This window comes from Vanessa tameamea, chromosome 9 (assembly GCF_037043105.1).
Source record: "Vanessa tameamea isolate UH-Manoa-2023 chromosome 9, ilVanTame1 primary haplotype, whole genome shotgun sequence".
NCBI classification, from domain to species: domain Eukaryota; kingdom Metazoa; phylum Arthropoda; class Insecta; order Lepidoptera; family Nymphalidae; genus Vanessa; species Vanessa tameamea.
This window is the reverse complement of record NC_087317.1, coordinates 3048819-3064314: the sequence shown is the minus strand read 5'-3', so window position 1 is coordinate 3064314 and position 15496 is coordinate 3048819. Positions and strand designations below refer to the sequence as shown.

Sequence of the window (15496 nt, the reverse complement as noted above, 5' to 3'; positions counted from 1 at the left end):
GTTACATAAAACTATAAAACAAGTCAGTCTGATGCCTGTCGGATCTAGTCCTTCGTACATACAGCACGCTCTTTGCGTTTTAAATTTTAACAAGAGATAAATTTATTTAAAAAGAGTCGAAATCGTGACGGAAGGTGCAAAGGTGAAAAAAGACAAATAATGTAAGTGTTTATTATTTTTAATCTGTGTGTGTTTTTTAAGAATAAATGTTTATTTGATTTTTTTAATACTGCGTATTTTTAACTTATTGTCGTAAGACCTTGTTTACTAGCAGCAAAGAGGTTTTAATATTCGCGTCTATTATACACACATTATAGTACACGAGTTTGAAACCATCTAATTATGAGAAATTATACGTTATTTTATAAAACGAGTCTCTATATTTCCTGTTCATACTTTTTTATATTTTTTTATCTGAATCTATTGTTCTTTAATCTCAATAAAAAAATAAAAAAAACCATTAGATGATCTTCAAAACGAATACGAAAATTCGAACTGCGCACTTAATATAAATCAATAAATGTAAATCCTTAGAATTTGTTGTGCAAATAAATGAAAATAAACATTTTTATAACAACCATAATAATGATACAGTTTGTGGTTTTCGGTTGCGGGCCAAGGTTAACTAGTTTTGGTATTTGTGGATTTCATGTGTCGTAGTAATCAAAAAAAAAAACATACAAAACAAGAAAGTAAATATCACTAATTACGCACTCGTTGCAATCAAATCAAATCAAATCCCTTTATTCAAAATAGAAGCGTTATATTTACTTATTTATTGTCAAATTAAACACCGGTTCGGAATAGATAATATCATGACCTGAGATGAACCGGCGAAGGAAACTCAGCATCAACATCAACGTATTGTGTCAACAATTAATTAAAATGTAATAAATTAAAAAACGAAATTTAATTGTTAAAATATTGTGTCCGAATATTTTTACAATCTTTATGCGCGACACTTAAAATATTTTTTAATGAGAATCGAATTAAATAATAATAAATAACGTTGCCGTTACAATACGTTTTAAATACAAATCACTAATTTGTAAAAACACGATGTATTCTTAGCGTCGTTTCATAATTTATTTATACATGTTGTAATACATAACCTTGACAATGACGTCTCGAGGATTTTATTTATCAAAACAAAGCACGACAATAACCTGATTGGTTGCCCACAAAAAATTAATAATAACATAATTATTTAGTGTTTACGTTCAGTAACGTATACTCGCATTATGCTTACATTATATGGTATATTACTTACTAGCTGTGCCCGCGACTTCGTACGCGATTTATAGCCTAAGTTATTCCTTATTACATCAGCTATCTCCCAGTGAAAGTCCCGTAAAAATCGGTCCAGCCGTTCCGGAGATTACCCGGAACAAACAGTCAGAAAGACAAACAAAAATAGAAAAAAATGATATTTTGGTATATGTACCGTGTATACATACATATGCATTTAGTAAAAAGCGGTTTTTTTATTGTATTTAATATTACAAACAGACACTCCAATTTTATAATATGTATAGATATTTAATAGAACTTTGTACTTCTATTCAAATATCAATACGTAGTATTAGTATGTTCCGGTCCAGTGAGTAAGCCAATGTTAGACGCTCAAAGGATATATTATCTTGGTTTGACGATGTTATCAATAGTTAATATTTTTTGGAGTGCCAATGTCTAAAGGCAGTGACCATTAACGTTTAAATAAAATAAAAAAATAATTGTTCAGACCATCATGATCAGTAGTGCTTTGTTTTGTTTGTGGTATAAGTAAGCGGATGGGCAAAAAGGCCACCTTATGATGTATTGTCACCACAACAATACCAAAAACATAAGAATATTCATAAACGTAATTTTTTTAACTATTCCTTACATCGCAAATGCACCAACCTCGGGAATTGAGATTCTATGTCCCTTAAGCACAGGCATAAGGTTCCTAGCATTTCAATTTGAAGGGTGAGTGAGCCAGTGTAACTGTTGTTAAGCCGGAACAACAATACTTAGTATTACTGTTTGGTGGTACAACGTATGATGGGGTTGGTACCTATCCAGACGGGATTGCACCAAGCTCATCATCAAATGAAGTTTATTCTGAAGTTATTCTGAAAACAATTCACATATCACTCTTGAAATTGTGAAATTCGACTTAGTTTACGCTAATTTAATGACGAATAATTTAATTGTTATAATTATCATAATCGATGATACATATTATTTTTTGACATTTAATGATCGTAGTCTGCGGTGAGTTTCGAGATAATATTGTGAAAACGTTGACGCTAAGCTCAATTGCTTTATCATAGAAAACAATTGTTATCAATAGTCGTTATCAATCTTGTTTCAAGTTCGGTTCATACGAATGTTTTGATTTTTAAAGAATCATTATAATTAATGCCTTTGACTCCTAAATATGCTCAATTGATCCACGTCGCTTGGAGGTCATTGCCAATACAGCAATTTAGAGTTGATTATTGTTCTCGTAGAAAAAATGACTCAGGACACAATAAGGGGTATAAGCACGTCATAACTAATCAAGTAACACGATCTAATGTCGTTGCCGAAATGTTTTTATAATAAATACTTTTCTTATAATAAGCTAGTTCCCTAGACGGTCATTCTCTTTGTTTGTAAATTATTATTAATTAGTTGTTTACTTCTGAATAAATATATTCGAGCATGAAACAAATATATTTATTTTCTTTGAAGTAATATTGTTTCTACAAATTCTACGAATTGTTTCTACAAAAAATTTAAAAATTTGTAATCAAAATATGATTTCATAGAGATCTATTTTCGTCAGTTATTTGTTGAATATTAAGAAATAAAATAGATACATATAATTATTAATATGATAAATTTTCTATATCGAAGATTGTCAAAGTGTGATAAGTGTTAATTATTTACGTGAAAGTTATTTACTGGCGAAGTAAAATCCGTCCATAATATACAATGAGGAATGGCAACCGACATTATAAAAATTTAAAGTACATAAAACCTTATTATTGAAAACTACATGAAAATTCTTTTTCACTTTTTAATTTTGATTTTCTTTTTTTTTTTTATTTTGTATAAAGAAATATGAGATATCAGCCATTTTTATTTGATAACTAGCAGTTAACTTTTTTTACAAATACAAGTCGTCTTATTTCTCCGGCGTAAAAGTTTAAACAGTCCATATTGGCTTTGTTTCTTCTCAAACATGATTGTTTCGAAATAATTCTACAAATATACTGTGTTTTTTTTTATCTTTTTGCATATATGCGTATTGCTAGTTTTTATAAAAAGGAGAAATATGTATTCAGTTTAAATGTTACTTAAAATAGCTTTTTTAGCATTATCATTTAGCCAATCCACTGCGATAAAAATCATAATTCTCGGCCTTCTGAATCCAGTCGACTTTTGCTATACTTGCGGTTATTAACGAGAATCCAGTAGTCAAAATAGCTTCCATATTATAATAAATATATTAACATAATTTGTCATTAATCAAACATTTATCAAACTTCATTTGCTATATGTAGTACCTAATAACAACAAACCAGGACGTGATGGTTTTCAGTTCAATATTAATACTTATTTTATTTAGGACCAATGGAATTAATTGGATGTTTAAAGTATTATAATATAAATTACAACTTTCAGATGATAATTTTACTGATATGGAGCGCGGTGCTGGTGGCAGCAATCGCTCTATACTTCCGCCAGACATACTCGAGGTTCAGTAAGCATGGGGTGAAGAATTTAAAACCTGTGCCGTTCTTTGGTAACATGACCAGACTTATATTCCGTCAACATAATTTTGGTGATGATTTGGACTTGATCTACAATACATTCAAAGGAGAGAGGTATTTATTGAAATGAATAATGAAAATTTAATCAGAGTTAATTAATTTTATTTACCATTATATTCGCATTTCTTTCTTAAATTCCCCATGGATACTGAGTTACTTATACTTCTGATTGAATTAAAATATTGACATCTTATAATAATAATAATATTAGGATGGTCAGATTTTCATAGTTATTATAATAATATATTTATTCTAAATTCGTAGTATTTTATTTTAATTAAATACAAAAAACATAGAAAGAAAATATCTTACCAGTTGATTTTCATTTATATTATTCAATTCCATATAAAGTTTATTCAAATTAATTAAGATTTCAAATTTCGAACGAATTCCATTAAGAAAAGATAAGAAAAATTTAAATATAATTAGATTTGGTATTAAAGTAATATTTCTTTCTTAAATTTAAAGATTCGTCGGAAGATATGAATTTATCAAGCCTATGTTGGTAATACGAGATCTCGAGCTCGTCAAAAAGATCACTATCAAGGATTTCGAATATTTTCTCGACCATCGAGGTTTCACTGACGAAAAAACTGAACCTCTATTCGCAAGAAATTTATTTTCATTAAAAGGTTGGTAAGAAATGTTTCGTTTAGTTAATTACGGTAATCTTGATACTTTATAATTATGTTTTACTTAAAACAGGCCAAGAATGGAAAGACATGCGTTCGACTTTAAGTCCAGCATTTACAAGTTCAAAGATCAAGTTGATGGTACCTTTTATGGAAGAAGTAGGGAAACAGATGATACGAGCCTTGGAAAAGAAAATCAAGGAATCTCCAAGTAAGTTTATAAAATATAATTAATATATTAGTCGGTGTAGTGAATGGACAGTTTGAAATTGAGATTTTCTTGCGTTGTATGTTGTCTTGTATTTTGAAAGTGTCGCCAGTAAAATTATTGTTTTTCTCTCAATGAAATCTCAGATGCAATAAAGGTAAGAGGTAAAATTATTTCATATAAAAATATCTACTAAATTTTAGCTGGATCCATCGACGTTGACTGTAAAGACTTGACAACGCGCTATTCTAACGATGTGATTGCTTCCTGCGCGTTTGGTCTTAAAGTAGACTCATATACTGAAGAGGAAAATAAGTTCTACGAGATGGGAAAGAATGCTTCCACATTTAAGTTACGACAAATGTTACTATTTTTTGCGTCCTCTGCTTTTCCAGTGCTTGCAAAGGTGAGTCTTGTTTTCAAAATTGAAATAATGTAACAATCATATGAATTAAATTGATGGAATTTATCATTTGACTTTCTTCGTTTATAACTATTGATGTTTATTTATTCAAAGCATTATAAATTATTGTACTGGAAGGTTATTTACGGATTTGTCCAGTAAAACTTTGTGTCTGTAGGATAAATACGTTTGAACTTTCAAGGTAGTACTTCTATTGAAAAATTGCACGCAATAAACTTGTTGCCATATCCTGCTACCGTATATAGTTGAATGTAATCTTGTCTGATCACTGGTCAAATTGATAAATCGTAGCTATAAAATTATATTAAAATATACAAAACTATATTTTAAGTTGGTATCTTTTATATATGTTCAATAATATTCAAATGATATTTAGTAAATCCAAGTTCCGGACTCAATCAAATGTCGTTGCTCGGTACACATTTATTTCCGTTGATCTAAGTTTGCGAGCAGATCGTTCTGAAAGATCATTATTTATTTAGGCAATAATATCGCAAGCGTCTCTCTAAATTTTATAAGCGAATATAAATTTATTTTTTCTTATATAAATAACAGAATTGATATATTTTCACAATCAATTAACGTAAATTAATAGGCAAAGTATCATATTATCGTAATTTGGTATTAAATAATGGTCTAAAAGAAGAAAACGTAATTCGAGACACTATTAATAAATTAGTAGGCGTCATACGTCATGATTAAGTTTATTCAACGTATCGAGTACATCTGATACCTGACATATGATATTAGATATTAGCTTTATAGAATGTTAATGTACATTCTCGAATAATTAATTAAATTAAACAAACCTTACAAACGAATTTGTTTTTAAAATATTTCTAAAGATTCGTTTGTTTATTAACATATTCAAAATTTTCAAAAGTCAGAAATTTGTATAGGAACTTAATTAAATATATATTATATATTGACAGATATGTTAGTATCTAACAGATGTCTCTGATTGACTGAAACCTCCTTGATATCTTAAAAAACTTGGAATCGTTTTTTTTTAAATTACATTAAAAATTCCCATTTTTTAAAAGTGGAAACAATAGCTGTTTCTAATTTTTGGATCTTTTTAAACTTTTCAAATATGTGTGTAAACTAAAAACGACATAAAAATATAATTTGTTAAAATTCTAATTTTCTTTTTAGAGATTGAAATTAACATTGTTTTCGAACGCTACTAAAGATTTCTTTATGGAATTGGTGCTGAGTACGATGAGGGACAGAGAAGCGCGTAATATCGTAAGACCTGATATGATCCACCTACTAATGGAAGCCAAGAAAGGTAAAGATGTAAATATATACTGAGTAATATACAAGAACGCATATTAAATGTGATTCCCTCATTTTTTATTAACATTGCCTTATTTTCAATAGGACAACTAGTACATGATGATAAAGCAGGAAATGAGAATCTTCAAGATACCGGTTTCGCTACTGTCGAAGAATCATCTGTGGGAAAGAAAAATATTGACAGAGGTTAGTATTTCGGATTTATATATAATTTTTAATAATTAATTTTATCAATGAATATATATGATATAGGAAGTCAATTTGTTTTTTGATACTGTTTGATAATGAAACTAATTTTGTTTACGTTCTTTGTTACAGCTTGGTCGGAAATGGACCTCATCGCTCAGGCAGTATTATTCTTCATAGCTGGCTTCGAAACCATATCAACTGCAATGTCCTTTGGACTACATGAGCTGGCCGTACATCCTGAGATCCAAGAACGATTGGTGCAGGAGATTAAAGAGAATAATGCCAAAAATAATGGCAAGCTGAACTTTTCATCGATCCAAAGCATGACATACTTAGACATGGTGACATCAGGTAACTTTTGAATGTATATATGAATCACACAACAATCGTATTTCCTTAACTTTTTTCACAGAGTCAGATTAAAATTCTTATTTTAAAAATTTATCTGATATTTTATATACATTTACAATCAACCAACCAACCAATCTGCATAATGTACTTATACTAACAAAAATAACGTTCATTTCGAAATAGAGAATTCCACTTGATTCATCACTTAAAAATTTTGAACTCTTTCACTAATTAACTTACATTTTATTTGAATCACAGAGTTGCTCCGACTTTGGCCTCCTGCTATGGCTTTAGACAGAATGTGTGTAAAAGATTATAACTTGGGAAAACCTAACGATAAAGCTACCGAAGACTATATCGTAAGTCTCTAAATATAATCAAAAAATTAAAATAATTTAATATTAATCGGCAATTATGATATTTTAAATTTTTGTTACCCTTTTATAAACATGCTTAATATTTGTTTTCTTTTTTTTTTGTTTTTAGATAAGAAAAGGTGAATTGCTTTGGATACCATCTTGGTGCTTCCATCATGATCCAGAGTTTTTCCCAGATCCTCTCAAATTTGATCCTGAGCGTTTCTCTGACGAAAACAAGCATAAAATCAATGCTACAGCTTACATGCCTTTCGGTCTTGGCCCCAAGAATTGTATTGGTAAGAATTTTTTTGTATTTATTTTATAAGAACATGATGAATGTTGGGCACGAGTGACCTTTTCCTTGAGTAATGATAATGGGTCTACTTATTTTAGGAGTGATTATTATTTGATCGGTTATATTAAATATTATGAGATTTCAGTTACCTGTTTGTTACTGTATTTTTCTCACGGTACATACCTGATAATATATAAAAAAAATATATTGTATTTAAAACCCAGGCGGATCATTCTAAATAGTAATTTTATACCATTAATACATGCAATTTCGTTTGAAAAAGTCTAACTACCATGCTTTTTAACGATTGCTCTCAATAAAATCATCTAAAACAATGATTCTAGTACAGTTGACTTTAATAAACGATTTTATGATTTATTAATTTATATGCAAGCATGGAATAAATCTTATACAATTTATTAGTAATTTTTGTAAAAATGTGTAATTTTTCAGGATCGAGATTTGCTCTGTGCGAGCTGAAGACGCTTCTGTATCAGGTACTGCTGCATATAGAAATTTCTCCTTCAGAAAAGACATTGTTACCCGCCAAGCTTTCAACCGAGTCATTCAACCCTCGAATTGAAGGCGGTCATTGGTTAAAATTTAAGATCCGTAATTAATGATTATTGCAAGAATAAAATATTTAATAGGTATCAGTTAAATTATAAGAGCCATATTATATATCGTGGTTATGGTTAAGTTTGATTAGATTAAGCTAAACGGTAAAATGTTAAGTAATAGATCATATTTATTCAACTATTTGGTGAAGATATTCTTCCCGGGTAAGTTGAGAACTAAGAGTATGTTTTTAGATTTTTAATATGCGTATTGTAGTGAGAATAACTTAGATTATTTAACAAGACACCAATTAGAAAAATCCTTATCACAAAGTAAAGACAAAAAATATGATACAAATTTTATTTATATAAGTATATTTTTTTAAAATAAGTTATGAAACCATTCATTGAATCACATTGTTTGTTTTACAACCTGTTTTTTCTTTCACAAGAGTATTAATTGGTAATATAAGAGTCGATTAACTATATGGTTAATATTTCTTCAAATATAATTATTATATTAAACGATGAAAATCCATTTCCGTTTTTCAATGTGTGTCAGTTGTAATGTTATAAAACCTCTACAGTTAACTCAAGTCTAAGCTAAAATCTTGATTAAATATAAAAGAAATACATTCATTATTTTATTGTGAAAAAAACAACCGTTTGTTTGGAATAATATACCTCTGATCGAAGAGCCAACGAAAATATAAACACCTAGTATTTAAAGAAATAGTCGAGAGCTCCTGCAACTATCAATAACTAAAACTTGTGACCGCGTCCGTATTTTTTTGGAACAATTTCCTTCTTCCCTTTAAGTTGTTTCTCTACCATGTCAATTGCAAGAATACAAAAGCTGCCACACTGGTTCAGGCGTGCAGACGTCATCAACAGAAAGTCACAGCCTGATAATGTCCTACAGCTGGCAAAGGAGGCCATTTTCTTTGGATGTCTCCCTTTTTAGGAGCAGGCTTGGAACTTATTTCACCATGCTGCTCCAGTCCAGGATGATAGATTGTTAGATGTGATATATTCATCCTCAGAATCATCAGTTAATATTCACGTCTTGTAACCACTGGGCTATCGTGGCTGTCAGCTTATAAAATTATTATTAATTCTAATTCAAAGCCTCCACTTATAATAGTACTTTAATACTTTTTACTAATAAGGGTTTTATTCTAAATTTCGCCTGTGGTCGTCCTCAGTCCTTACTGGAAAATATAATAGAAATAATACTAATTACTCAAAAACAAAACATTGCTATATAAAGTTTACAAGTTAAATGTTGCATTTGGTAAGAAAATTCTTGTATTTTTAGTAAAAAGTTTGTCTGATTTTATGTCTAGGGAATATCAGGTCAGTCTAATAGAAATGTATGGTATTTTTATCCTGTCGTATTCGATCGCCGTCACATGTTGCCTACTATGACAGTAATATATTAAAGGGTATACGGCAAGTTTGTTGCGCCTATACCTTACAATATTTCCTGCGTGGTTATAATTTAATTTCCGTGGGTATTTCGTCGCGTAAATCCTTCAAAAGGATATTATTAAGGACTTTATTATATTTTTATAAGAAAACTCAGTTTCTCAGTAACAACTGAGAAAATTTGGTAGTTTGCCATGCTTCGAGAAGCATTTGAACTCGCTGGTCCTACTTTTGAATAAAGGTGAAAAAAATTAAAAACCATAAAAGAAGAAGTGTTTTTAAAAATTTTCAATTATATTATGAACGAAATATATATTGGTATTAATTTATAAACAAACAGTTCTAAGAAATAAATCTATAAGAACAGTGTTGTCTGGGACTTTCATCATTTAAAATCAAATATCCAAGCGTAATTAATCATAAATCTTATACGGCTAATAATTGTTTGACTAAGTTAACGCTAAATATATATTTGAACTCATGGTGCATTTGATATATATCGTATGGTCGACGCAATAGAATACAAAATAGCTTAGAAGTAAATAATAATAATCTATTATTAAAAAAAGGAAACTCAACAATTATAAATTCAATTACCACAAATGTTTCTATCACATCTGAACATGTTACGCATTAGAAATAACTTCGAAGTGTAATATGGTTCCAGTAAACTAAGTTCCCTGATAAGAAAAACTTCATCGGCAGCAATTGACGCATATATTTATGAAGTTTTGTTCAAAGTTGGGTTATTTTTTGATAGGAAATAAGCAAATGATAGCCTTATGAATTTAGTCACATTTGTTTAAAAATAAATGAGAATACTGTGTATTCGTTTTACCAACATCCAAAAACCCCGAAACATGTTAATGAGTCAGGCTCAGTCAATTTGTACAATTTCACTAAATTTTTTTATATTTTAATTATTTACTAATTTATATATTACTGTTTTTTTATAATTTCCAAATGAATAAAGCAATAATCACCAATCACTCGGCTGATAATATGAAATGTGCATTTTGTTAGATAAACTTTAATATGCTAAAATGATAATGGGGTCGACCGAGTTCATGACAGTCAACGTTAAGCGATAAGACATGGAAGTCATTAGTATAAAAATGAAATAAAAATATCATTATTAAAAACGGATAGTGATGGTACTGTTTATTTTAATAACATTCATAGTAAGGGGGAGACAAACTTTTTAACATTCCATGGATTCACCATGCGGATGCCGGGTACATCTTATGGTAGAGAGAGAAACATCGAGCAGTTAGGCTAATTCTGTAACAAGGAACTCGAAACTCACCGCAAAACACGAGTTTAAAATGTCCGAATGTGATATGTGACGTTGACTATAATAATTAAAAAACCAGCGTAAGTCGGCTGTCAACATTTCACGAGTGAGATTCGAAGTTATTTCTTAGCGATTCGCACTGCAGTTCCCAGGACTTGCGACTTGGTTACAGGTTTATGTAAAAAGGGACAAGATTAATTCGTCGCTCTGCGTATATATTCTTACGGATATAACTTTTAGTTTAACAAACCGATATTGAGAATTCTTTGGATGAATTATAAACACAAATCAAGAGCACGATAAATCAGTTTCACATTTTTTTTTGGCATTTAGATTGATATGTTTTAATCGCTGACTTACCTCGGTTAGTTACATTGTAACCTAAAGAGAAGAATATACATATTAATTTATAGTTTTTTAATACATACTAATTACATATTGTAGTTAAAATATATTATATTATATAACATCATGTACCCGTCCTTGGTTCGTATTTTTTATAAATTTTAATTACTTTTCTTTATAAATAAAATTAGTGTTTAACGAACCTACGCTTTTTTAATATATTTTTTTTCTAATAAGAAAAGTCGGAAATGTTTGCCTTTGAAAGAGGAAAATAAAATATAATCATATTCTTAATTGTTGAGAAAATTTTAGGGTTTTTTTTTATGGCATTGGTTCGCGGACGAGCATATGGGCCACCTGATGGTAAGTGGTCCATAGACAAAGGCGCTGTAAGAAATATTAACCATTCCTTACATCACCCATGCGCCACCAACCTTGGGAACTAAGATGTTATGTCCCTTGTGCCTGAGATAACACTGGCTCACTCACCCTTCTAACCGGAACACAACAATACAGTGTACTGTTATTTGACGGTAGAATATCTGATGAGTGGGTGATACCTACCCAGACGGGCCTGCACAAAGCCCTACCACCAAGTAAATTTCGAATAATAATTTTGGTTAATGGAATGAACAAGATCTATTGTGGATCTTAGCAAATTATTACTAATGTAGTCGGAACTTCTTGGATTCTTGAAGTTTCGAGAAATATTTAATGTACGTTTGTGAATTGTGTTTCGAATTTATTTAATAAGAATAACATTTATATAATAATTCTCTGGAATAATATCACGCAGATCCAATGTCTTGGCTTTTAATCTTGGATAATAATTCCTTCGAAGCGTCATGGTTGAATGTGAAAGCGAACCCGTAGCTCCCATGGAGAAATTCATGTTCAGTCAATTATTCCGGTACACTTGGCGCCGGTGAGTTCTATATCAAAAAACACATTTAAATAATGTATGTAAATATGTTTTTTTCAGCGAGATCAAACAAAAAATATATATGAATAGATAATCATAGAGTTTCGTTGTCAAGATTTTTATGGTATTTGACCTTTTCCAAAAACTACACACTTCCGTGTTGTGAAATGCACTTTATTCCGTCGTTCCTTATCATGATATATCCTCTCTCTCTTTTTGTCATATCAAATTATCGTCCCGTTAGATTATGAGATTATGGTAAATGTGCATCTGTGTAATACGCTTCATTTTTCAGTCTTTTATAACCCAACTCAGGATACGCGTTTAGCAGCACTTTAACCGTGGACCTGACTCGAAACGTTATAACTGAAAGACAAAGTTTATGTTTTTTTTTGTCGAAACCTTAAAGGTTTTACAAAGTAATGATTCTTGTTTGTATTTTATTAGAATTAGGTTATTAATGGCTTATAAATATAAATATTACATGTTTTTGAATTAACAAAAAAATATTTTGACGTGTATTGTTTTATTTTTATTTGGGATTATAATCAGATTTATAATAATGTCGTGCCTGCATTACATTTCATCCTAAATAAAATCGACCTTATTCTTATTACGTACGTAAATTATGAGGAAGATAATAAAAATACAACAAATTGATTGATTTTATTACAATATTAATTTTTATATTGGTCTATTAAACAAAATTACATCTTTGTTCTGCTGTTGAAACACTTGGACCTTAAAGTAATAGTGTAATAATATAAAGCGTTTAATAATACTCCGCCTTATTTGCTGCACTGATGACTGGAAAGCTGAGTCTGCATAACGATTCAACAGGAATATGCTGCTAGCATTATTGTCTTTATTAAGTATTCAAAGGAAATATACGAATATGACAGAGTAATTAGGTATACTGAACACAAAAATAATTATTAAATCCACATTGAATTTTTGGTTCAAACAATATTTAAAACAAATTGAAAAGATATGCAAACAGATATTTCCGATAACGGTTGTTTTACTTTTACCCTGGACACGGAGTGAAATACAACTCATTTGATGTTACATGAATTTGAACTCTCGGTTTATAAAATTAAGACTTAAAATATAGCATACCGAATACGAAATATATGTTTAAAAAACTAAAAGTATCTGACTTTTCTTATTATCGCTGTATGAAATCCAACAAATACATTTATAAAATTATACTTCTGAATAACCACGGACTGAAGGGGGTAATGAAGATGACGTCGTTCATTGCTAGTTGTTGCTGTAGTGGTTAAGAAGTGTCCACTATCCGACATAAAGGTCTGTTTATCACAGAACATTTTATGACAGAAATGGGTTGAAGTTTTTCTGCCATATCGAATAAATAGTATACCTCAAAGTCGATTTTCGCGTCTATCTATTCCTTTGTTCACTTCCCTTAAGTAACATACGCGGTTACCACAAAATATTTTCGTAATTTTTTTATGATATATTTTGTATTAAAATTCGCGTTAGCGTTGAAATTGGCCTCCGTCTATCTCGTACTTAAATAAACAAAACACAAGGCTATGACGTCAAGGAATTTTGCAAGATCGTTCCAAAGAATAATTGCGTCTGTTTACGTCAAATCTTCACTCAATACAATAGCTTGGGTTTGGATCGTTTGGTCATTATAGGATTCGCATTGTTCTATATTTTAATTTGTATTGTATTATCGTCGTTCGAGTAGTGATTCATCCTCTACATACTGCTAGTATTATATGTATTATTGTATTAACACTGGGAGTATTACCATTTTCCTAACCTCAGGCTGCGTTTTGAATGAATTAGTTTAAGTTATTGTTTCTTGATATAAGATCCAATTGCTTTAATTGATCCGAAATTTGAACATGAAACTTCGAGATGCAGCCGGAGTTAGCAATTGGATCAACAAAGTACAGTGTAATAAATGTGCAAGTGTAATTAAAGGTAACTACATGTGTATAAAAACATCTGAAGTAAGTGACTTTCAATTGACCTTGAATGATCGATAAGTATCAAGTTGTCTGTATACATAATCTGATGAATTAGAATATATTAAATCAAAGCAAATAAACATCAACTGTTAAAACAATACTCCCTAGGAAAATTTATATAACATTGTACAAAAAAAAAAAAAAACAAATTTACACTCGAACACTCGAAGGAAACAATTATGATTTATTGTATCTATCAAAATATTTCAAACCAAGAGCACCTTGTCGTTTCGCTACCTAAAATGTTCACGTTTTTGAAATATTTTTAAGGCGCTCTCTGGTCTGAAATAAGTGTTGACCTACTTTTTTAAATGTCTCCTCGTTTGCTTTTTTGAGTTTTTACGTTCCGGGCTATGTGTTTGCTGTTTATTCTCCTGGAGTCAAAGCTCCTTTGAATTTAAAGGTACTAATATTTTCCCTTTCAACATTTAATTTTAAAATTTTAGCAATGATATATTTGGGAATTTGATTATTATAATAAAATAAACTGCTCGCAAACGAATAAATATTTTATATAAAACAATATACAACAGTATAAATTACATAACGTTCTATATTAAAATGTTTACCGTTTTATAAATTAAACTTCAACGATTGGTTTTGCTCCTTCAATCAACCATGCAGTGCCACTGTTCGCCTTCTCAAACACATCGACTGCAGCTTTACCGACCGAGTCCACTTTCTGCCAGAGCTGCTTCTTCACAAACACACCGAAGTCATTGCCTAAGCACTGATCATCCCATGTCTTGGGATCTGCTGTTAGTTTCGTTTCAGTAAATCCTGGGCAAATACCCAGGACTCTAATACCTGACCTGTTGAAATTATAGGCGTGTCCCAACGATTTCGTGAAGCCCATCACGGCAAACTTCGACGCTTGATATATCGGTAAATATTGATCAACTCTGAAACCGTAAATGGAGGCCAAGTTAATGATAGTTCCTCCTTTGCCATTTTTGTCAGTTCTCATGTGCTCCCAAAACTTCATAGACCATTCAATCAAGGCCCAAACGTTAATATCAATCGTTTTCTTTCCGAGTTGATCATTTAATATTCCAGCGTTGTTTATTAGTACATCGACAGTTTTGTACGTTTCAATGATTTTGTTCGATACGGGTTCCAAATCTTTTGTGACATCACATTTCATGAATACAGCCCTGTTAGCCCCATGTTTAGTGCATAAGCTTTTCGCTGCTTCCGTTCCTTGTCTGTCATCAATATCTAGTAGGACGGTAACTTTGGCACCTTTTTGTAGATATCTATCGGCAATTTCATAACCGATACCGACCGCACCACCGGTGATAACAACGACTTTATTTTTTAAATCTCTCGCCATGTTAACTTTACGCACTGCAATTTAAGATTGAGTTCTCGTAACGGAAACCGG

At 30.5% G+C, this 15496-nt stretch overlaps 2 protein-coding genes across 2 annotated transcripts; one reads left to right on the top strand and one right to left on the bottom strand.

The window, feature by feature from the left end:
* On the top strand, positions 1–8192 carry LOC113394877 (cytochrome P450 9e2-like). The gene is made up of 11 exons (XM_026632335.2): positions 1–161; positions 3655–3857; positions 4272–4435; positions 4509–4646; positions 4847–5049; positions 6223–6358; positions 6451–6552; positions 6685–6906; positions 7165–7265; positions 7393–7561; positions 8014–8192. Exons 2-11 carry the CDS (start codon positions 3655–3657, stop codon positions 8178–8180), a joined length of 1605 nt encoding a protein of 534 aa, XP_026488120.2. The 5' UTR covers positions 1–161; the 3' UTR covers positions 8181–8192.
* A 6413-nt stretch (positions 8193–14605) lies between these two features.
* Positions 14606–15496, bottom strand: LOC113392877 (15-hydroxyprostaglandin dehydrogenase [NAD(+)]-like). Its single transcript, XM_026629482.2, has one exon. The coding sequence runs from the start codon at positions 15443–15445 to the stop codon at positions 14693–14695; it is 753 nt and encodes a 250-aa protein (XP_026485267.1). The 5' UTR covers positions 15446–15496; the 3' UTR covers positions 14606–14692.